The 25,619-nt window shown below is 30.3% G+C and overlaps 2 protein-coding genes across 2 annotated transcripts; both read left to right on the top strand.

Annotated features, from left to right (window-relative positions):
- The first annotated feature begins 1,587 nt into the window (after positions 1 to 1,587).
- LOC108559743 lies at positions 1,588 to 2,859 on the top strand. Its single transcript, XM_017917091.1, has 2 exons — positions 1,588 to 1,951; positions 2,279 to 2,859. The coding sequence occupies exons 1-2, from the start codon at positions 1,604 to 1,606 to the stop codon at positions 2,795 to 2,797; spliced, it is 867 nt and encodes a 288-aa protein (XP_017772580.1). The 5' UTR covers positions 1,588 to 1,603; the 3' UTR covers positions 2,798 to 2,859.
- Positions 2,860 to 4,446: 1,587 nt separating this feature from the next.
- LOC108559757 lies at positions 4,447 to 25,526 on the top strand. The gene is made up of 8 exons (XM_017917102.1): positions 4,447 to 5,095; positions 11,426 to 11,599; positions 13,718 to 13,817; positions 13,941 to 14,115; positions 23,703 to 23,865; positions 24,047 to 24,200; positions 24,262 to 24,404; positions 24,470 to 25,526. The coding sequence occupies exons 1-8, from the start codon at positions 4,976 to 4,978 to the stop codon at positions 24,578 to 24,580; spliced, it is 1,140 nt and encodes a 379-aa protein (XP_017772591.1). The 5' UTR covers positions 4,447 to 4,975; the 3' UTR covers positions 24,581 to 25,526.
- Positions 25,527 to 25,619: the final 93 nt, after the last annotated feature.

Raw genomic sequence — 25,619 nt, 5'->3', positions numbered from 1 at the left:
TAATAAACATGTAATCTATTTAAAAGTTAATTTGTGTTAAATTAAAAAAGATGGTTATATTATATAATACAAATATGAGGATTGATATCAAAATTTTATAGAATTTTTAACTTTGAGTCTTACAGTATATACAATTCCACACTTTTATTTTATTGTAAATATTATCCGAACTCAAGACATCTTTAAAGATGAGAAGACTGTAGTAACATCAGTACTTCGAACTGAAACGACTTCAGCATTTGTTGTAAATTTCTTTCCACATATAAACTTAATCAATCTATATATTTCAATTAGATTTTGATAGATTCGCAACAAAGTTTACTTTCAACAAAACAAAATACTGTGGTAAACGTCCTTAATCCGTTCCAGATCCTTGGCCAAGACATATACCAAAGGAATCTTTCCCCTAAGAAATAAAGTGAAAATATTAATATTCCCATGAAAAAAAAACTATTGGGCATATTAAACATTGATGAGGTTTTATAATAAATTAAAATACTACTTGGTACCAAAATGCATAAATACAAAAGCAATTAGATGAAATAAATCAAAATTTAACATACTTTAATTTTCTATTTCTTGTCTGTTTTCCATACTTGGAACATCAAGTTTGACGTTTACTAAAATGGAAGGTAGTAAACCAAACAAGACATATATCAAGTTGGACTTATTCCAAATTGAGAGTATAGCGAGGTATCACTGTGTTTAATTTATTATATTGGTTATTTGAAGAGAAATAATATAAGTACAATTAATAATAACTATCAACTATAATATAAAAACTTACTAATACAATATAAAATATTAAAACTCACGGTTAAATATATAATAGAATTTAAACATTTAAACATTTTTGTTCTAGTTAAACGTTTTCACCTTAGATTAAGGCATATTCATATTGTAAATAAGCATGTAAATTTGTATTAAGTATTGGTAAAGTAATAGTCTCTATTGTTTGTTGAACAGGAAAAGTCTGCTTGTCATAGAAACAGAGTTTGCTTCGTGCAATAGCAACGCACATCTGCGTTTACATCGCTCCGCTCTGTATTTTACATATATCTTAAGTCCCCTGATACAACTAGCTAAGAGTTATCCACCAAAAACGCAGTTTCGTTAATTTCATTCGAAATTGCAACTTTCAAACATGAATTCCCAGAAACTACTACCTCTGATCAAGCAATACCCAGCAATCTACAATTACAACATGAGAACAAAGATCTAATAAACAATCTGTGGTACATGATATCAAACAGATGAAGTCAACAGATTATTTAACACGCAATCGTTTTGTGTATTTTATTTGATTTAACACCCAATGATAAATTGCAGTTGCTGCTTGTCAACATAAATGGAGGATGCTTCAAAGTAGTAGACATTTATTTCTTCGAAAGTCTACTTCCGGATGTAGAAAAACTGAAATCCAAAGCGTTTAACTTTGGATGAACAAATACGCATGGTAATTATTGAGATCAAAATATTTGCTGTGAGATGTTTGCGTTTTTTGTTTCGATTTGAAGCGAAATGCGCGCGTTTCGTCCGAGTTTATGTTACGAGCAACAAAAGTTACCAGTTGCTGTTCGATCTGCGTGCACGGCGCTGCAAAATGTCAGCCTGCGCGACCTGGAACAATGGGAAGATAATTCAATTGCTGAAAGCCTATAGGGAAAAGGAATGCTTGTGGAATCCGAACAGCCCTCAGCACAGATGCCGCAATATGGTGCACGATGCATGGATGGAACTGTCGCTATTTACGGGCGGCGACATCACAGAAATAAAGCGGAAATTAAAGAATCTCGTAGGGCAGTTCTACCGCGAGAACAGGAAGTACATAATGATGAAGAAGTCTGGACTGACGAACAGATTTCCCAAATGGTTCGCCTACAAACACCTGCTCTTCCTGAAAGAAAAACATAGGAAAGTCGAGGTGACCCCTGCAGGCATCAAGGTTGAGGTTAGAACGTAAACACGGTAGTCGCCATGTTCCCAAAACATCCACACAAATGTTGACGCTTGTTGCTTCGAGTAGGTCCTCTCTACCACCTTGGAGCGACACAAGTTGCGGCAGTTTCGGCTACTGTACCAAAGGTTGCCTAAAATTTCCATCAAACCTACATTAATTATTGTAACTTGATTACTATAAATACGCAATGCGTTTTATTATGAAACTTAAATTCTTAATATTAATCAATCCACTACATAAAACATATAAATTAAAAAAGTTACTGAAACAGAATTTTGATCAATGGAAATAATAAACTATTTATTTTATTATTTTCAGCCACTTGAAATTCCAGACGAAGACGACTTCTCAAATGAAAGTGAAGATGCCTTGGATAATGAAGAGGATGAACTCGTAAAAGAAGATGACTGTTATTTAGAAATTTTACCCGATGTCGAACCAACGATAGTGTACCAGAAACAACCCACACCACCACCACTGAAGAATAAACGATCTCAGATAGATGGCATCAAATCATCAGTGGTCCATAAGACTGCACATATAACAGATAATAATGAACGAACCGATCAATTTAATAAAACTTTATATGGATCTGAGCGAGATGAGTACGTGGTGTTCGGCGAGTATGTGACGAAGAAGCTGCAAAAGCTGGACAGTCACTCGCGAGTTATAGCCCAGCATAATATAAACCAGGTGCTTTTCGAGGCAGAATTGGGACGGTACAAGAACACTTTTCGCGAAAAGGATGTGATAAGCACATCTTTGGATGAATCATCGAATCATGACACGGACACCTTGATAATCAATGACCTAGTTAAGGTTGAAACTTATAAATAAAAGAACTGTTTACTGTTATTAGTTTTTCTCCATGATTAACTATTTATTTGAGTAATCATTTTATTACCTACATGGAAATTATTAGGATAATCTAATATATATATTTTCAACAAATTTTCTATATTAAATAAATGTCGTTTTTCTATAATTATAATCTTACATGCATGATACTTATGTATAATGTATTTTTCAACGTTCAATCATGTTTTAACTAAATACTGCCACGATATCATAAAGTGCACTTTTCAATTCTTTGATTTTTCAATTAGCGCAATTTGCATTTCTATTTATTTGATTATTTGGTAATTGATGTTTACGAAATGCAAAGCCTTTAATGTATTTAGCACAATTGGATGGATTGTATTGATGTTTCAGGGAATTTTGTTTTTTTTTACGAATTTATCGCTAATGCGATACACAATGACTGGCATTTACTACTTCTTTTCGAAGCTAAAGAAACATTTTCATGAGTAAAGGAAACATATGTCTGATTTCATTTTTACGCTGTTTTCGTACCAATTTTCTCCAGACAATACAACTAGACTTGAATCACATATAAATATGTTAACTTTAAATCTATTTCATTGTCAATTACGAACTTATTTTAACGATATGTTAAAAAATATATTTCTAGCAAATTGAGTATTTATCAGAGATGATTATGTACTTGTTATATTTCTGTTTAGCGATGTTAGTTCAATTTAACATTTGGAATGAATACTAAGAGAACATAAAGTACGTGCTAAAAGTCACAACTCTACAAGTATTAAAATACAATTCAATCTCTTCTTTGAATTTTATTATACATGTTTATAATCATAAAAAGGAAATCTAATATATATGCTATTTTAAATATAATGTTGACGTTATTAGATCATATTTGATCTGGTTTGTTCAATCAAAAATCGTGATATTACTAGGATTTTTTACTAGATTGCTTTTCTCTCTCATTACTTTACATACAATTGTCCCGAAAATACATTTCAGGAACACCGGGATTTAATATACATATTGCAAGTACTTGTATAAGTTGCCAAGTAAATTAAATGAGCTTTTTCTTAATATTTTTCTCTTGTCTTTTTTAGTAATAATATGATCGAAATGAATGGAAAAATTTCAGATTAAGTACAAATTATTTCGTAGAATATCATCGTATGTCAGGTATATAATGTTGCAGCCGCCTTTAATTCATCTTTCGAGGAATATATTGAAATTACATTATTCCAAATTACGTGTTATCTCATAATGTATCATCATATGTCAAGTACTTGTACAAGTTGTCAACCATATAGAAGCTCTTTCGAGGTTATACTTTAATTACTTATATTATAAAAACACTACTTAAATGTCAAACAACGAAATGTATCATGAAATGCCAAGTACTTTTACAAGTTATCAAGTACATAATATTGTAGCCGCTTTTAGCTATTAATTCAGAGTTATAAATTTATTGATTCTAATAAGATCAATAACATGGTTAGATGTGAATGAAAATACATCAAGTATCTTCTCCAAAGTAGATGTTCCTGATGGATTAAATATAATTCGATAATGGTATCATAGTAGTGTGGGTTCACCTGACTTCAGCAGTGTGTGTTACCATAGCCGGTTATTTTATTTATTCTTTTTTATAGCGGAGGATCACGTGTTGGCGTGCGTGCGCTTGGTGCGCGCTTCGAGCTCCAATCCAGCCCCGTTTTTCCGTGGCCTATTGTGAACCAGTCACGTATGCGATGAACAACTTGAGCTGCAATCCAGTGTTTTAGGTGTTACTTCGTTTTTGTCAAGACGTAACGGCGCAACAGAAAGACTCCAGAACAACGACGGCCAAAAGCAAATTTCGGTTTTCTTTTTTCGTTGCACGCTCTTTTCCTTTCCCGTTTCGCTTCCGACTGATCCGCGCCGATCGTAAGGTTCCGTTGTTGCTATCTGCCAGTTGTTGTTATTGTTGTTTGTTGTTCCTCTTCTGTTGTGCTGCGAGAGTGCGTGCGTGCGACCGACCCGGCAACAACATTTGCACGTAGCAAGAGGAAAGGTTAACTATCCTACACTCATCCATACTAAAGCCAGACACACACAGCATACGCACACTCAGGAAGAGGCTTTCACATTCGAGCTAATCTCTTCGTTTTCACTACAATTTTTCCTTCTGATATTCCTCCGAGTGCAGCGAAGAAGATGCTCGCCTGCGAATGCCTGAATGTGATTATCGAAACGGAATCCACTGACTATGCTGAGGTCAACGCAGATCACCTACGGTTAAGCGAAGACGAAGCTAAAGATATCTTTTTTAAACAGGTACGACCATTTTGTATATCGTTTATCACAGCTTATCAAACATCAATATAACCTCTTTTCCTATCATCCTGCAACCCCCTTCAACTGTCCTTCTCACAATCAAAAGCTGTCCTGTCCTCATAATCCCAAACTTCCTTCGATTTACTTCCACAACTAAATTCATATACTTGTTGGATTTTATTTGTGACTCAATTTGATTACCTCTTTAACACCCTCAAATTGCCATGCAATTATTTATATTAATCATGTACTCGAACAAATAAATCATCATAATTTCAGTTGGATCGGACCACCTTACATAACATTTCCCATATCCCATAGTAATCATCTCATCTATGTACCTTTATCATACTTCAATAGACACATATAATTTTTATTGTTTTCTATATAATCAGCAAATGTATTTATAATCAATCACAAAAGCTTTCTACTAAACAACTATAATTTATATAAAAAAAACTTTGTTTCTCAACAATATTGGATTCAAGCCAATCATCATTAACCAACTCATTTATTATTTAATAACTCATTAATTACACTCAATATTTCTAATCAGATTTACAACTATGAACTCAATAACATAAATTAACAAATAACTTTCTAAAAAGACTAAATACATCAAAAAAAAAGTTACATCTATTTTTAATTTACTTTCCCAAGAAACTAAATCACATATTAGTATCAATGTACTTTCATGATATTGAATTACTTACGTTTCTTTGGTATACAACTATTACTATTTTTAATCAATCATATTTATACATTTACTTAGCAAATTAATTTACTCATATAAATAAATCTTTTTTAAGATTAAAAAATGTATACATTTACTTTTTTATCAAGATAAATCATTTTTTGTTTGTTCTTTAATTGCATTTAATTGGAATCATTAAGATCAAGAAACAAGTAATTTTTAAGTATCATTTTTAACACAATTGTGATATTTATATTTTAAAAATTGTTTACGAAAGTTAAGCAACGCGTGCTGCGAAATCCAATTGGATAGGTGACCATCCTTAAAATACATAGATCAATAACAAAATAAATGTATGTAATTTTCTATTTGCCAATATCTTAATTTGACGTTGCACAAAAGATACAAAGGTTATGGATAAATTTAGTACACTGCAATTAACAAAAGTTAAGCAAATCCAACTGGACTTCCAAAATAAAAAATGTAATTTTCCTTTTTGGCAACAACTTCATCAACGTCAACGTCAAAGGTCAATTATGAGAAGAATAAAAAAAACTCATTACAAAACATTTAAAAATTTATTTAAACTAAAACATTGTTATCATCATGAGTAAACGAATTTATTCCACGTTTAATTAATAAAGTACATTGCTTTAAAACGGCGAACATCCGCAGAATATTAACCACCTCATATTGTTGACAAAGATTATTGTTATTATTCTGCATTACATAATAATTAAATAGTTTTTATTGCATGTAATGCAGCGTTTATCAATTATATTCTAATGGCAACGCATAAATCGGAATAAATCAGCGAGTGTTATTTTTTTTTTCTATATTCGCTTGTTTGTGCAATTTAAATAAATTAATCATTGCACGCTTAAATGAAATACATTTATTTATGATGTGTTAAAAAAATGCGTATAACCTATATTTATTGTTTCAAACGCTTACGGTAGTTAAGCAACGTTTGTATTGGCCTGTATTTAGATGGAATTTGCTATTTGCCAACTCAACTATGAAGTTTATGTTATATTAAAAAAATATAAGTGTAATTAAGAAGCTTGGATTAACGTTTAATTGAAATAATGTTTATTATTGATATTTGTTGTGAAGATTTAACTATGGAATATGATAAAAGTTACTCAATTTTTAACTAAGATGTCCTTGATTAACGTTCAATTGAAAGGTCATAGGTCGTTTTGCGGACTCTCTTTTTTTTTCATGCTAGTTTTATGTGTATCGACTGATTAATGAATAAAGGTCTATTGTCGCGCGTTAACTTCAATAACAGCGGGCGGATAATTAAAATCGTGCACATTTCGATTGGAGATGATGATGATAAATAATAATACGAAAATCTCGAGTGGGCTGAAACATACGTAAACTGCCGTTACGCAGCAATAAAATAATAAGTACACATACAACAACAACAACCTAGATGATCTCAAGCACATGAACGTGTTGTAACTAAACGAAAATCATACATTTATAATCTACAACGTGACTTTAATGCACTCATAAACATATTTCTGTGTACCTAATTCCAAACATATTAAAGGAAATTGAAATCTGTCATCGATACAGCTTTTGTTTACAGCTTCGAGCGGCAGTGGAATTAACCTACTTTACGCTATGATATGTTACTTAGCCGTTTGGTTTGTGTACGAGAGTTTCATGGTCATTTGCATCTCGCGATAATCATTTCATCGCAGAAACTGAAAAATAATGTATTTATTTTTTTTTTACGAATCGAAATCCATCGTCAGCCGACTAAAACATACAAAATTGAATTATTTCAACGTAATTATATAATTTTTTAAGTTGCGATATAATACGAACGCTATCAGAGTGGATAATGATTGTTTCCCAAAACAAAAAGAAAGTAAACAGTGTCATTTAAAAATAAATCGACGCTATCAATCTTTCAGTGGAGAGAGAGAGAGAGAGTTTTATGGAGATTACCAGGACGTTAGATAAAATACAAAAAAAAACAGTAAATATTTATTGCTCAAGATTTGTAACACAATATCTTCATCGTTTCCATCCGGAATCATAGATTGCCATGTCTTTATATAACGTTTCTTGGCACATCTAATGATAGTTTCCTTTGTGTTCCTCGCAAATATTTGCTGGTGTCACCAGAGAGTTTTCGCCTCCACTCCGTGAACGCTTTCGCATGTGTATTTCTCTGCATGAACTGTTAGAGAGTGGTGTATGTGAATCGTTTAATTTAAAAATAACGCCAATGGCCATGAATTATCATCATCATCGAAATACGCGTTTTCGAAAACACCGCGCGGATACGAAAATACTACTACTTTTAATAATACAACAACAACAAAAATCGAAACGCCCTCTCCTTTCATCTCTCTCTCTCTCTTTCTCTCTACATTTCTTGGTCTCTCCCAGATGTTATTCAACTTTGCGCGTAGAAATAAATAACAACGTTTTATTACGACTACGAACGCTCAGCTTTCCAAACCCTCGGATTTATTCTTGCATCTGTATTTACATCTATTCCTAAACTATAATGATGTAAACCTTTCCTAAATCATGCAAAGAACCGAACAGCTGACTGAAGAACTAATTGCATAACACATATATTTCATTGTTAGAATATCAAGTTTCTTACGTAACTACAATTATTCTCTAGATTAAATTCAGTTTTCATCCATATTTCATATCTTTCTTTAATTTAAATTTTTGTTGTTGATTCATATATACAGTGGAACCTCGCTTAATGAGCAAAATGAATTATAAGAAAAATGATGAGAAGAGAAGTTAAGCAACTTTCTATAAAGGACAGTTCTTGAACAAATCATTGTTATACTACAAAGACAGATAGTTAAATTGTACTTGAATTTCTGTTATTAAATTATATAATATATGTTATTTATTCTCTATAAATGAAATGATTTTATTATTTCTGCATGAAATTCGGGTTACAATAATTTACGTCCGAAGTCGCAAATCGAAACACTGTCGTAAATCGAGAAGTTAATATTAATTAATAATTTCGTTTACTTAAATCTGTATTATTTTCAACTTTAACTATTTCTGTTTTCAATGATAGTTGTTATTTTATAATATTAACAATATTTATTACAACAATAATAAGAAAAGTCTAGTTGCTTATTACATAAATTGTTTTCAGTATAATCTAATGTTTTTTTAAGTAATACATTATTAATTCAGATTAAAATATTGTTTGTTAATTTAATATTACTTTCGTTATTTCCAATGCAAAATCTTTCCCTTTTTAATCGTAGTCATTGAATTATAAATATTGATTTGTGTATGAATAATTTCTATATAAAAAAAAACAAGCGATTTCAATCGCAATTCCTTCTTTGTTACTTCATTTTTGTATAAATTTCTTCAATTGCTGAACGTAAAATCATTCACTTTTTAATCGTAATCATCGTTCTATTAATAACAATTTACGTGCGAGCAGATACAAAAAGAAAACACATATATCAAACGATTTCAATTGTTTTCAAACTACTTGATGTCATCGCTTCGCGTTTGTTTTTCAATGCAATCGAAAATATACTTGCTGAATATGTACGTACGCACACGCGAAGTTGAGCATGGGTCAAAAAAAAAGTTGGAAATCATCCCAAACATTATGTTTTGAATTATCATCGTTTTACAGTTCGTTACAACATCATTGGCCGTTCGTTTGTTGTTGTGCTCGACTGCAATTATTGTTTAAACAAACGAATTGCGGAGGGTTAACGACCCGACGTCTTTCTGCCCAATTACGTTGCGCCATTGCATTGCATAAGCTGAGGCGATATTTTCTTATTTGTAATATTGTATAAGTAAAAGTCGAGTCTTGGCAACTGCAATGTTGGAAAAAAGATTTTGAGAATGAATATATATATAAAAACAATACAACAAATCTTGAACCCTACTCAAGGTTGAAATCGGAAACCGCGGAAGATGTGGAACGAAACTGATTACTCATGTTTTATGCAAATGCTGGCGTTTTCTATTAATGTTTCTTTTTTTTTCATGGTGCCAGCATTTTTATTATTGCTTATTATAAACCAGTCTTTATGAAATAAATCAATTTTTATTCAAATTTTTAATGTTCATATCTAAATGCTGTTTAAGGCTATAACCAATCACTGGATTACATTTGTTAATTAAGGATTTAAACCGAAATAATTATTACAATTAAATTAAAGCTAATCTTTATTAAACTTTATACAATTACTTCTAGACTTTCTATAGCATTTCGTTTCACAACTTCTGACTTAAGTTGAATTTCATTTTTTTTTCGTCGTAAGTGCGAGTGGTTGTATGTCGAGAAGGTACTGTATTTAAGTTTGTACAAAGTCGAACTTCAGTAGCTTTATTATTATTTACTGCTAAATTTGCTGACCACAACTATTTACAAATTATGTAACGTTTCCTTCTCTGTCAGTTTACTGAACTCTGATTTATTTATACTTTAATGCCACATAATGAAATATATAATTCATATACAGCACGTTTAAATGATATTTAACGACATTTTTTTTAAACATCTAAACTGAACATCTACTTACAGCAGCTTAAATAGTAAATCTACAAAGATTGAAACAGCATGTTTTTATGACCCTCATGTATTTTGTACATCTATATTGTAACAGAACAGTTTACGGCCCTGTTTATACCATTTAGTTTCATGGATATTAAACAAGTTACAAACTAAATTTAATCTTTAGATTTATAGTTAATTGTGTTTGCTGTTGATCCTCGTAAGTTGTATATGTACTTAAGTTATAATTCAACATTTGAGGAACATAATATTAATTAACAAATAAACAAATTATTTTCATCAATCAAGTTACAACTGCGTATCGCTCAATTATGATGAAAAACAAACAAAAAACTATGAAATTATAAGCACTTTCAATGTGTAGCAAATATAGTAAACAATTTGTTGAATTTTGTAGTAAATACTACGCATTACATGATTATCGACAGTATAAAAACTATGAGGCCAGTTAAAATTTACTCATTTGAATGCAATTTTAGGAGGAATGACGACACGATGATAAAAAAAGCAGTTGTTGATTAAATTCATGAATTTTATAGCAAATACTGCGCATTGCATATCTCTGTTGACAGTGTGAAAACTATTTTTGATAAAACTGTACTTTTTATACTCAATTCTTCACTTGATATCTAGATATTATGAAGTATTTCTTGTAGCACAATATGTTCTGTTTACCAAACTATATTTATCCTCAAATTGAGGTTGATCCATCTATCAATCATGTACAAGAATACATTGAAAATTGCGTAATATTTTGATGAGCGTACTGGGACTTGTTGAAAATGTTTGTTTCGGGTTGTAATGAAATGCATTCAGGAAATGCGTTCGTCGTTCGCTAATGAGACGTTAAATAATTAGCGCGCAAATAAAAACGTAATGCAAATGTGCCGCCGGTGGCGATCCAAGATGAATGTCAACACAAAAATTCGCTTCAAATGGAAATCCTCGAAACGTGTCTGAATAAATTTAGATCCAGCCTCGAGATGCATCCGCAATTCTTGCTTTTAGTCAAATCACCATTTGTTTACTGCAAATTTATTCATTCGAAGCGATTCTCATCTAACCAATTCATCTTCTGTTGCAGAAAATTTTACAAATAGGCAAGCTCACGAAGATCAACAAGGCGCAGGCCTGCCTGATCATCACCAGGGACATTGGGTCCTGGCTAATACACGAATGCATCAACTGCAACACCTGTACGCATGCTGTCCACAGGGAGAAGGGCGCCGGTTTGGTCTTGGTTTCTTCCAAGCTATTGGTAAGCCAACACTTTGTTCATTCATCTATCCATAGAAAACCCCCATCAGAATACAGGTTTTACTTTTGAAAACGACATTGTCGGAGACGAGATTTATGCACGTGTATAAGAATGATATTCACACAATAAACAGCCATAAGTCAGCCAGAAACTGTATTTTGTTGCTTATTCAATTAACTGATGCAGAGACATCGCCGTTCGGGTTGCGCAACTCGCCGGCAATTGTAAACAGGTTATTTTATTTTGTTTACACCTTCGGTCGAAGAAATCATCATCCGGAGGCGGAGGAATGACCAAAAAGCGAGTTTCGGACGAAAAATTGGCGCACGATGTCCTTGACATCATAAAACTAATATTAGAGCCGTATAATTTTTTTTAGAGAAAAAAATAATAGGAACAACGTGTGTCTCGAGTATCTATCTGTGTGTCTATCTTGGCCATAGATTTATATCGCCTTTCTAAACCTTTTCAAATTTACACTTTTAATGAATATAATCTACGGTATTCATATTTCAATTTATTAAATCTTATATCAATCCCATTTTACATTTAAGAAAACAATGACCATTATTAAGAAACTAATACAATTATACCTGTAGTAAAGAGGGACGAAAAAATGTAATATTATATATGTTTTCTTTTAATGGGAGATGGAAATCAGTGAAACCTTATCCTATCTAAGTCTCGTACTAGGAAGTTTTGTTTGCAAAAGATTCGCAAAATTACATTTTTTTTTGTTTTAAAATAGTAGAATTATTTTGGAATTGTAGACGTGATTCAATATCATAAAATGATTACCTTCCAAGTAAGAAATATTAGTAAATACAATGTAGTAATTTAGGAAATATTTGGCAAGTTACTTTTTATTAAAACAAGCTCATTTGACAAGTAGTACTGTTACACAAGTAATTGATAATAAATATATATACATGTGGTTTACAAGTAACTTGGAAAGTATCAAGTAATGAATAACCAGTAGAACATGTGTATTTAACTGGTTGCATAAAATTGAGTTGCTTAGGTAAAATATTGTTAAATATCTGTGGCAAGCATATACATTCTGATATTTAATTTAACATCAATGTCAAATTAATAAACGTTCATTAGTATTAAATTGGAAGACAATTCATGTTTTCATTGAACTTCATAAATAATTATTGATTAACGTCCACTTACAAATAATAATTTGAGTCGGAAACAGACGTTTTATGATTGTGATATAAATATTAGAAAGCAATAAACTATACATTGTTGTCTCGATATAAGAAGATTTTCAGAAACGGACAACATTTCAATTCATTCAATATAAGATAATTATAATTTATTAGATAACCACCATTTTTCCCATAACAAATATGAGAATTGTGTATTTGAAAATTAATCTTTTAATTACTTAAGAATAATTCTTCATATTAAATACTAAATACTTCGAAATAAAAATAACCATCAAAAGATACGAAGATAAGCTTGGATAGTTCAAGTTTCACGTATATGTTGTTGGATAATTAAAATCTACAGTTGTTATGTAGTTAATTAATATTGTCTAATACGTGGAGGAAAATGTTTGCAAACACTTAGATTTATTGGTTTTGCAACGTTTCAATTAATAAATTGTATTCATTTAAGTTTAATAATTTATTGGAAATGCTATATTTCTCTAGATTTCAATAAAAAAATATTATTCAATGATAATATCAATTTCTCTGCAACCAATTTATTACCAACTATACCAGCTTTATATACACACACACAAGAGTATATAAACGAATTGAAATTTGTGTTAAATAAACATTGCGTAACGCGACTTGAATAATAATGTAAAGGATACATTAAAGTCCGAATTCGTTAGAAAATACGGCGCGCGTGTTTGTGTGTGTAGACTGGCGTCTCTCCGGTTGTGAAAGTTTTTTTTTCTAGCTGCCTTTGATTTAAAAGCATTCTTATTAATACCCATTTATGCAAATCGCATACATACATATATTTCTGTCGCTGTTATTTTAGAGAGTCAATATGTTTGTTTCCAGACTTCATAATAAGATTCACAATGGAAACACATAAATCGCTGAAGGGAATCACAAATATTGATTGTGATGTTTTTTGTTCTTGATGCTGTTGCAGGCGACGAGCGTTCTGGACGTGAGGAAGAGCAAACACTTCTCGCCGGTCTTTAACATCGTGGTGAGGACGAACGATGAGGATCTCTCCGCAAGAAGCGACTGTAAGTTGTTGAATCATCAACAATAATATTTTCGTTAGGGTTGTCATATTATTAATGCGTTGTTTGTTTATTTTATTATTATTATTTTTTTAGACGTTTGCAATTAATCTGTCTCTTCCGTAGATCTGTCTAACGACATGGAAATGGTGGTAACCAGTCTTAAGCAGCAGCTGTCTGAATGCATTAACAAGAAAGTGACTGCGACCGATGAGAGTGTCCGCAAATTTACGGACCAACAGTACGCTGCTTTGGATGAATACAAAGAAGTAGCACATAGAGAACATAGAGCTTTAAGAAGGTAAACTATGAATTGACAATCTCAAAGAAATAAGTTTCTAGTTTAATAAAAGATTTTATTATCTTTATACTTTTATGAAATATGGAAAAATATACTTAAAAAAAACTTTGAGAAGGAATTAGATGTTCTTATAACATTACTGCAAGCCCTGATTACAAAGAAACAGCACAAAGACAACATACCTATTATATCGGCAAACTTAATAAACTTTCAATATTTTTATTCACTTCATTATATTGTCTATACTTTTATGAAATATAGAAGCTCATAAATCGAATATATTTTAAAATATCCATAACTTTAATAATGCAGATGAATACAAAGAAGTTGCACAAAAGGAATTCGAAAGGAATAAAGTAACAACTTTAGCAAACTTACTACTGGTTTTGTCAATATATTTATTTACTTTAGTCTTTCATAAAATATGGTAAAACAATTTTTACAATCTTCTACTTTAAGAAAAGTAGACTATAGTGGAACGAGCATTTCGCTTAACGAACAAAAAGACTCGCAAGAAATTTTTGGAACGGATTATGCTCGTTAAGCGAGCTTCCACTATATTTCTAAATTGAAAATGTACAAGAATTTATTGTTTTATAACAATAATATCGATTTATTGGCGCAAAATAAGAAAAAATAAATAATTTACAAATTGATGACAGACAGAGGTATGTTTTTCTACCTATTTTTCGGGGGTCCTTTAATTTTTTTAAGTACGCGGACAAAAAAAGTTTGAGAAACACTGATCTACATAACTGGTGTCTGGTGCCCAAACAGTGTTAGTCTAGTGACCCTAACGTTTCGTTCGGACAAGGAGGCTCACAGATCATGTTTGCGGAAGTAGATCACTGACTTAATGTAGAGTTTTCTGAAGATATACCTAAAGATCTGTTCTTCTTAAGGTAATTACAATTTTCTTTGAAAAAAAATTACAATGACTAAAAATTCTACCATTTGAATGTAAAATTCAATATTTATTTAGATAATTTTATTAATATTGAAATATAAATATCATATGCCTTGATCTATCAATTTGCTGACATTAATTATCAAAATAAAGTACTGTAAAATAAATTGAGGACATAAACAATAAAAAGCTTAATATATTGAAACTATAGAATACGATCGAAGATAGACAGATGGAAAGGCTTTTGACCTATTATAGAAACTTACTTACTGGGCAGGAAGATTCGTTAATGCTTTGTTGCTAATGATGTAAGAGGCGGAGTTGCGCAACTTTAGAAAATCAATGCTCCGACTGGGTAATTATAAAGAGTATTAAATTGAAGTAGGCTAATGTTGTTATGAACAGAGAAGAAGAAAACCAAAAAGAAACAACATATAAATTAAATGGTTGAGTGTCCGATTTCCTCTTGAAAAGAAAATTACCAAGATTATTCCAGTAGTCGCGATCTTTAAATTGTCATTTTTAAACATTGGTAAACATCAATTGTTGTGTATTAAAATTATTTTTTGTTCAAAAACTACAATCATAAAGTATTGCGTTATTTGCGTCCGTTTGATCAATGAAGATTTTCATTGCCTAAAAATTAAAAACATGAGGTTAAGATGATATTAGTCATATCTTAATAATCTATAAAAGTCTATATAATTAACAAAGAGTGAAATGACTATGACTGGTTTGTCTTTTTTTATCATAAGTATTTACATGAGTTATATTAGTCATAATATAAACATTGAGTGAATACATTGAAATGATTACAATAAGGAACAATAAGATGCAAGTAATCTAATAAAAAAAATAAAACAGGAACATTAAATGTCAAATTATGAATGATATATCTTCTATTATATTACTTTAATTGATACTTAAAAATATGTATATAAAATAGCGTTTCTCAAACTTTTTCCTACATGTTTATAAAATTAAAAAATAGAAAGAGCCAATTTATCACTTTGACACATAGTAACAGCTGTCATTTCGCGATATATTAAAAAATTAATGCGTCTCATACGTTGACAAATTCTGTTACAGAAAATACATAATATAACATTTTATATAAATGAATATCGAATTAATTTTATCGGGTACAAATGAGTGGAGAATTGCAATGTGTCGAAAGCAAAATTTGTTAACCTTTTAGACACGTTCAAACAAAATATCAATGAAATTACACAAAAAAAATCTAATGCTTAAAAAGTTTATTTATAGACGGATTGTGTAAACTAATTAACATACATAATAAAAAAAAAGTATATGGACATTTTCTTTATCTTGTAGTTTGTTTCAATTTGTTTAGCATAATTTGCATGATGACGATGACGCAGTCAGAATTAATTCGGAACATTGATTCCTGCGTCGAAACGAGCCCGTTAATTGAATGATCTTTGCATTGCGCTACATCTAAATGGCTCTAAACGGTTTTATGGATGGGAGTACACGTTGTTAGAACTTTAGCAATTTAGAGCGAAATGCTTTTAACAGCGAATCCCCTTTACGGCACTACATTATAAGTTATGGGAGAGCGGTTAAATAAACATACATGAAGTTTAATAATTTGTAAAGTATTAGAGCTAATTCCAAACAGTGACAAGTTAGAAATTATTATTAAAATGAAGATGAAACAACAACTATTTTATTATATTATTACAATTTTAGTTTATTTTATTATAAATACAGTGGAACCTCGCTTAATCCGTTCCAAAATTTCCGGATTTTTACTCTTATAGTGAAATACTCGTTTAGTGAAACATATTCAAAAATACACTACAATACAATACAATAATATCTGTACACAAGTTTTAAAAATTATGTAGCAGGCGCGCAATCCGGGACTTCTTTTCTCATCGCCACTCGTTATGCGAAACGTCGCACGTTAAGCGAGTCATTTTTCTTACAATTCATTTTGCTCGTTAAGCGAAATTCTCGTTATGTGAGGTGCTAGTTAAGCGATGCTCCACTGTAATTAAATTATTTATACTTCAAAGAAACTATAACATAACAAAATATTTATATAACTCGCAACTAGTTATTAGTTTGCAGTTAGTAATTATTTTAGATTACCTAACCAATTTGAGGCATTGTCTATATTTTAAATGAAATAGAAAATCAAGTTATAAACCTCAATATTAATAATCACAATAATGTAATTGAAAATATACGATTGTCATATTATTTTATAAAAGTAATTTTGATTAAAAAAAGTTATTATTATAAAATGTTAAGTTATCTTATGTATACAAATAATAATGACGAACGTAAAATACTATATTTATATAATTGCAAAACTTAATGCAATTAAATGTATTATCTAGTTGACGCACAAAGTGATTTATACGAGAAAAAAAAAACATGAAATTAAATGCTTGGATTATTAAAAGATATGCAGTAAGTTCCTGAATTTACGTCGTATGTAGTTTCTCGTATGTAGTTTGTCAAATTCCTAAATTTCTAGTCCCAAGAAATTTCTAGGCAGCTACGTCAACTGTATCAACATCGGATGGTGTGGCGTATCAAGATTAATGTTTTGATATACCAACCAAATTAAAGGATATTCCTCTTTCCTGGTCATTGGCATGTTCAGAATATGGGACAATGCGTGTCTCACCGCCCCTGTTTGAAACAGTTAAAAACGTAGAGTTGAGAAAGAAAACTAGTTACAAAGTACGTATAGGCAACCTTCGAATAACAATATGATCTCATCTGGATTATAGAATAACACGATTTTTCAATAACATATTAAATATTAAAATAACACGGTTATTATAACAATGGTTTACTATATGTATTTATTGTGAATCAATTCTATTAATAAATACACTATATTTATGGATATAATATATTTATAATATTTTAAATTAAGTAACACGATGTGACAGGTTTTATTTAGTTAAAGCAGGTTCATTTTATCAAGACAAATTTGGAGCCAAATTGTTTTTTTTTATGTCTGACGTAACATACTTTCAACAGATTATCGTTTTATTTTATTTGCAAGTCGTCACTTATTATTTCTAGAAACATTAATGCTTTATTTGAACAATTACACAATAATCTATTACAATACAGAATCAGATAAGTTAATAAGTCAATTAATCCTGTTGCAAAAATTATTTGTATCTGCGCTTTCGATGCGTTTCTGGTTTGGAAGGATGGAAATATCCAGGAGTGCGCTCGCTATTTTTAACGTTCGAAGCGCTCCTTTGTTCCGAATCTTTTGGATCCGGTGACAGAATTAACAGGCCCAAAATTGATCACACGCACACACACCATTTTGGGAATTCCCGAACGATCAGTCACCGTACGGAATCGTATCAGATTAATTTCCGAAATAAGATTGATGGATTAATCACTCCAATTACCTGATGCAACCTGCACAGTCTAATCAAAGCATTATCTTTGCAATCATGACATGAACTATAATTTATATATGTGATTCGTATAAAACATATTATTTTCAGTTGCTATGTTACCATTCATTTTAATAGATTTATCTTCAATCTCATTGTTTAACTCTTTGAGGGACGTTGGGACACGCTTTGTACTCTTTTGAACATGCCTAATGGGGCATTATTATAATTTTCTAGGAAATGTCCAGAAAAGAGGAATTATCCTTTAATTCGGTTGGTATGTCAAAGGATAAATCTTAATAGGCCATACCATCCCATGTTTATCCAGTGTTTCTCAACCTTTGGGTCACGAACCAATATTGGGGCAAATAAAAGTTGAGAAACGTTGCTATGTATAATATAATTAAACTATAAAAATTAGTATAAATATACCAAAAATAAATGATAGAGATTTAGGTAGAAAATAACAGATAGGAAAAAACAATATCAAATCTAGGATAATATAAAGGTAAATAAAGATATACGATATAAGAAAAAAATAACTTTCTCAAATATTAGTTAATTTAAATTAAATCAACTTTACTTTATAAACATTGTATATGTTTATCTTTATTTACTGTAGTAATGCAGATAAAAAAATATGTATTTCCTAGACTTCTCGAGATTTATTTTCTATTTAGTTACCAGAAATTAATTTTAGGTGTTATTTAGTTGTTGTTAGCAAACGGTGAGCATCAATCTTTTTCTCCTTGTGAATCGGACAATTTAGAAAATAAAATGCAAAAATCTTATAACACGTAAGTGAATTATTATTTTTAACGATTTCCTTGATAAAAATTTAATTTCTTTAATGATAATTTGTTTTTCAATATTTTCACGTTAATAAATTACAAAATTAATTGATTTAATTTCATAAAATACAATCAAATAATTACAATTATTTTTAATTTATTTTCTTGAGAATTTGTTTTCAATATTTTCACGTTATTAAAGTACATATTATTACAATTATTTAATTGCTTTAATTAGAAATGATTGCATCTAAAAAAAACATTTCATTTTACTTTAAATGCAAATTCTGTTTAAAGATGTTTCAATTCATAGAAATGTTTCTTTTCACAAATATCATTTTGAAACAATAAAAGAAAAAAGTTTGATTACAAATTCTGTACTTGAAATGTCCCAACTCAACTTTTCACTTAGTGAAACACAATTTTGTTTGTTTTGAAGGCACGAATGAGAATATTTTTGTTTGTTGGTTGGTTACTGAGAGAGGACGAATGAATAAGAGATGTAGCGAGTGAAACAATTTAATGGTTTTGATACAGAAAAAGCAGCCGTAAATGGTCTTTTTTTCGATTGCCAAACGTCTTTTTTGCAAGCAACAAACTTATATTTATTATAGTTATTCTATGAAATAACTGGTTATTATCTATTAGAAATCGTTTAAGTTTGAAATAGTTCTCTTTATTATACTTTATCTATTTATTACATGTAATAAATGCTGCGATCTGTACAAATGTGAAATATTTCCATTGAATAATCTAAATAGTGTTTACATGTTGACTCGTTTTGCATTTACCTGTATAAATAAACTACAATAATAAAATTATTTGAAAAAAAAATACTATAATTAGTTAGATTACATGACAGCTAGTTAAATTAAAGATAAAATAACAATAAAATTTGTTTGCTCGTCTATTCATAGAAATTAATGTATTTGTTTGTATTTGTCATAATAATAATATGGTTGGTTTAATTAGTATATATTTATCTTAGGTAATTTGTTTCAATCTTTAAAGAGTTTCATTTTATACAATAATTAGATAATGTATGGAAAAGCGTTTCTCAATCTATGGGTTGCAAAATGACAGCTGTCATCCTGTGTCAAAGCGAGGAAAAATACTCTCTGCAATTGGTCAGGACTACAAAAAAATGTGTTAGGTTGAGCGCGACAAAAAGGTTGAGATACGCTGATATATAATAACTAGTGAATGTATCAAGTAATGTTACTTAATCCATAAATTAACTGACGAAACTCAGTATTTCATGCAATACCTGAGTTATTACATAGAATACCGAATATATAGTCAAATTCTATTTGAAACTTCGATTTATTCCAGAAACGAACATTCCAGAAAACAACAATTACACTTGAAACAAGCCAAATAATGAATGAAATGAAAACATATATTTATGTTTCTAATAAGCATAAAATATTTTGTTCAATTTTTCAACAAGTATTGTTATTTTGTATAATCACTATATAATGTATAGAATAACTAGTTAAAGTATCGAATAATATTATTCTAAAAATTAACAGCCGATAGTTGATATTTCAAGTAATAACTTTGGAATTATTTCATACAATATCCCGGACTGTTTGAAACCGGACTAGTCTAGGACGTAAAAATCGATAATTTCTGTATAAAAATAATTTTGTATACTCATTTTTTTATAAGTTATTTTTATTTTGTCAATTATAATTGAATTTCTTTTGAAATTTTCAAACCGTACTGATCGAAGCAGCACTATGAATTATTGCATTATATACTTTAAGAGTAACATACCGAGTATTCCAACTTTTCGATTCAATTCAAAAATACAAAACATGTGTTGTGGATGGTCACTCTGAGGACGTCAGAGGCTTCAATTTCGTAATCCGAATCTGAATCGCAATAAAGAAACGCAATTGCACTGATCATTTTTATAATATTAATAGTAGGAGATCCAAAACGAAGGAAAAAATGCTGTCGTGGAAAATGACTCACCACGTGTTCTGCTATACTTGTTGTTTTACTTTCATATATATATACAATAAATATTCCTTACATATTTTGCTCCCTATTCGGAATACGAATAAATACATGTACCACGTATTTATCTGGATATATGTATTATATATATATAGAGAGAGAAAAACACATTCTCCCGTGTCAAGAATTGCGCTGCTTAATTAGCTGACGCAGAGGCTCGAATGAAAACAAACTTCTGCTCCTTCTTCTCTCGTTTTATTTTTATTCGCTATCATCTTTATTTCATTTTTTTTTTGTATTCATACATTTTCCATTAAGATGACTTCACGCAAATTCGATAAATCTTGGCCTCTCACTAATGATATTCAATACTTGGACTTATCGCGACTCTACATGTGTAATTCACGTTTATCACCGATACCGCTGATAACAGATTGTTTTATTATTCAGTTTAGTCGCGTCGGTGTAGTCGAAACATGCTCTCCTCGTTCCTCCACAAAACCGAACAGCAAATACAACCTTCGACAAGTGAGTTAATAAATTTTTCGATCCACAATGTTCTCGAAACCAGAAAAGAGAATTGCTCGATCAATTATAGTGTGTGTTTAATTAGAAAACTAAACAACAAGAAAATTTTCAATCGGCTTCTAGATTAGTTACATAATTCATTTGTGCTTCCGCTCTCAACACTTTATATTCTTTTGTTTCGTGATAAAAATTTTGAAAATTTTCCACTCGTTTCGTCATTCTTTTTTTTAACAGTTCAATTTATTTGCCTTATTCAAGTTATGTGGAGACAATAATTAATTCAGAGGGAATTTGTTTCATTTTCATTCTTACTTAAGCATAGAACATTTTATTATATGTTATATAACATTATTGTTTAAAGCCGGCTTAATAAACAATCGTATAGTACTAGACTATATTTATTTGATTCACAGTTAAAATATATTTGAATGGTGAGACGAATTACAATTACTTTATATCTAACCATCATAATCAATTCATAGACTTTCATTGATTCTTTTCCTATAACTTTATTAATTATTTAGAAATTTCTTAAACGTTGTCAATCTAAACAGAATATTATTACCATGATTACATACTAAAATATAGATGTGAACTCCAACTTTATTTTACTTTACTTTTTTTCGAATTAAATTAGACAGAATTGTTTGAACAAATTAGCTGATTTTCGAAATTTGCGAATTATTATTTGAGAGAATTAATAAACGCACTTAAATTTAATGAAATGTGTAAACATGTTCGTTCAATATTAATTGAACTGTGTTGACCCAGTGTTAGTTGGTATCATTAATAGAATTTGGAGTTTGTTTATATGATTTTGATGCGAATTTGATTATGTTATTTCTTGCGCTGAATTCTTCTTAATAACATACCTATAATGTATTGATTACGTACATAATTAATGATGAAACAAATTTAATTATGATTAAATAATGTGTGTGAAAATATTATGCTCTCTTTTATCAGTGAAATATGAATTTCGCATTATAAACAATAATAATAACATTACGCAATTGGCAGATAGGATAGGTATCGAATAAACTTGAATAATATTCCTTTTGAACTGTATACAAACGCAGCAATACCTCGCAGAGTCCGGGTAATCTGTAATGTAATCGAAACCGGACTATACGAGGACTTTAAATAAAACCGAATAAAAATAAAACGTACATAAAGAGACTTGACTGTACAAAGAAGAAAAAATAATAAAATTTAGTTTGTTTTGAAATTTTCAAACTGTTCTTTAGATCCGTACTGATCGAAACCTAAGGACTATGCGAGATATGGTTGTAGTGTAATGTTCAGTTTTCTCAAATTTACTAAGTAATGTAATGGATTAGTCTATTATATTTATTTAGTTTTTTTTGTTGCTAAGCTGTTCACAATGCGATCCAAATTTAGACTTAGATATACGACTCTGCTGCTGCTAGCAAGCAAGCAATCAACACACGAACGTATGTTTTCGCGAATTTACGAAATGTTTAGTATGTTAACACAGTTACTTTATTGCAAATATTTATGTAAAAATCGTAGATGCGTGGCAGATTATTAATGTAAGTAGGATTGTTGTTATATCATCTTATATAATTGAATATTTGAGTTTTGACGTTGAGCGTAGAAAATGTATGAGAAAAGAGATTTTAAAGTTATTTTGAAATTCAATAGTTGTAAGTTATGAAAACTATGGTAAGCAAATATTAAACAAATTGATCAATTCTACAATAGAATAAAGATCAAAAGTATTCTTAATAATCTCAAATTGTGAGAGTTTTGAAAAATATTTTGAAGGTCAGAAATTCAGTAGAAATGTAATTTAAGAAAATAATCAAAGGAACCCAAGTATTTTTTGAAGAAATAACTGAGAAACGCAAATAATCCATTAAATGTACTGATTTGAGTTGAACAAGTTCAGCTTCTGATAGAGAATCTTAAGTTGGCATTGCAATATTTCGTATTGAATACAAAACAATGAGTGTGTGTTTGCTTCTGTTTCAGGGTGATTTTGAATAGTAAACTTAATAATCCTGTAAGTACAAAAATGGAAACGTCTGCACCGCTCAATGCGACTTCCAAGTCTGCGAAAGTACCTGAAGAAAATAATTTTAATTCGAGGCCCGCGGTTGCCGCCGCCAAATCCCCGCTATCCCCGGGAATAACAGTGAGTTTTTAAGAAGAACCCTTTTCTTTCTTTCTTTCATTCCGTTTTCAGTTCTCTCTTTAGTCGCAATGTAATCACAAAAACTCTTTGCTTGCCGTTTATTTGTTTTTTTTACATTCCCCTTTTTTGACTAATCTATTTTTTCATTTACTCGTAGTAGTAGTTTATTCTGCGTTTTTAGCCTAGAGGCATCATGCAAAGCCCTGAGAAGGTGTCAATCCATCGGCAGATCAGCCAGAAGAACTCGCTGGACGCCGAAGGATTGTTCCCCTTGGAGGACATGGAATATTTGGACGACTACAGCAATTACGATTCGAAGCTCTCCGATAACGAAGGTAATTTAAACTAAGATTTTGTTTACTTATTTGTTTAACTAATGTTCGTTTTCGTTTACAGAAGACGTCGATGAAGGTATACCGATCAAAGCTGGCAAAGCTAACCAATACCAACTGAACCAGGCGAAATCTCTTCCAATGAATATCCCAGTATTTCTATCTCCCGCTAATAACCATTTGCACGATGAGCCCGACGATTTGAGGGTAATTATATAATCTCAAACCACAAAAACCGCAAAATTTCACACAAAAAAATATTGTGTTCGCAGCCCGAGGAATCCATGGATATAGCGGCTAGTATAAAGGCTCTCGCGAAAAGCGTCCACGGTGATACAGTATTCGGTGATCTTCCTAGACCGAGGTGCAGAACAAATATTTAAGAAACAAGAAAACCAAAAGAATATGAAACAGAAAGAAAGAGAAGAAAATAACAAAATACAACCAATACACTCTATTTTTTCCTAGCTCTTCCCCCCCCCCCAAAAAAAACAAACAAACAATCTTCATTTGATTTGCAAAACAATAAGTATTTTTCCCCTCAATTATTTTGTTTACAATTCGCTGAGCTAACTCGATGTGTGTGCGTGTTTTTTTTTTCTACTGATTTTATTATTTTCTATTACGTTTATAATTACCTACTTTTCTTTCCTTCTAATGTGTATCTGTAATGCATAAGATATGTTTCTTTTGATCATGAATTCATATGGTGTATTCATATATAGAAATAGATTATATTTTTATTATGGTTTACGCGCGATAGCAACGAGCGATGATTTTCCGAAAATTTCTTTCTTTCGTTCAATTTGAAGTGATTTTCGTTCTGTTATTATTTTTTATTATGATTATTAGTTTTTTGCCTTTATTGATTAGATGAAGAAACAATATATGATGCATTATACTCGTTTGGGTGTGTACAATTATTGATAATTAAGAGAGCGGAGAGAAGGAGAACAGAGAAAAGATTAAAATAATGTTATAGATGTGATGTTAAGTTTAATACGTGATGGAGGAATAACGTTCTTTTTTTATATTAAAAATAAAAAGATTCCTCTACTATATTTTTGCTATTATGAGATGCAGGCGGTGAATGCTTTCGGTTTACATTTTCTTCATTTATACAACGACTCGAAAATTTTTACATTTTTTGTCTTAAAGTCAGATACCAATAACTCAGTCTTTATATTTTTTTTCTATGGATTACTCAAATATACCAAAGCTACTATTCCTGATTGATAATATAACCAGTTATCTTGCAGCATTCACTACGTTAATAACTATTTTACATATTATATAAGATTTCTAATAAAGCCACACTTTGATTATTCATATATTATTTCTTTTCTTTCGCTTTAATTACTTTTCATTTCTTAGAGTAATAAATGTACAAAAATGGAAGCATTTAGAATAAAATATATATTA

Source organism: Nicrophorus vespilloides, unplaced genomic scaffold, assembly GCF_001412225.1.
Source record: "Nicrophorus vespilloides isolate i.1.1-1 unplaced genomic scaffold, Nicve_v1.0, whole genome shotgun sequence".
In the NCBI taxonomy this organism is placed as follows: Eukaryota; Metazoa; Arthropoda; class Insecta; order Coleoptera; family Silphidae; genus Nicrophorus; species Nicrophorus vespilloides.
The sequence above is the reverse complement of the archived record's forward strand: the minus strand, read 5'-3'. Positions and strand labels throughout refer to the sequence as shown.

Bases quoted from the DNA above. Each gene is read 5' to 3' on its own strand.
- LOC108559743 (XM_017917091.1), top strand. From the start codon at position 1,604: ATGTCAGCCTGCGCGACCTGGAACAATGGGAAGATAATTCAATTGCTG. The intron at 1,952-2,278 runs GTTAGAACGTAA...TATTATTTTCAG, and splicing joins CTGCAGGCATCAAGGTTGAG to CCACTTGAAATTCCAGACGA.
- LOC108559757 (XM_017917102.1), top strand. From the start codon at position 4,976: ATGCTCGCCTGCGAATGCCTGAATGTGATTATCGAAACGGAATCCACT. The intron at 5,096-11,425 runs GTACGACCATTT...CTTCTGTTGCAG, and splicing joins AAGATATCTTTTTTAAACAG to AAAATTTTACAAATAGGCAA. The intron at 11,600-13,717 runs GTAAGCCAACAC...ATGCTGTTGCAG, and splicing joins TGGTTTCTTCCAAGCTATTG to GCGACGAGCGTTCTGGACGT.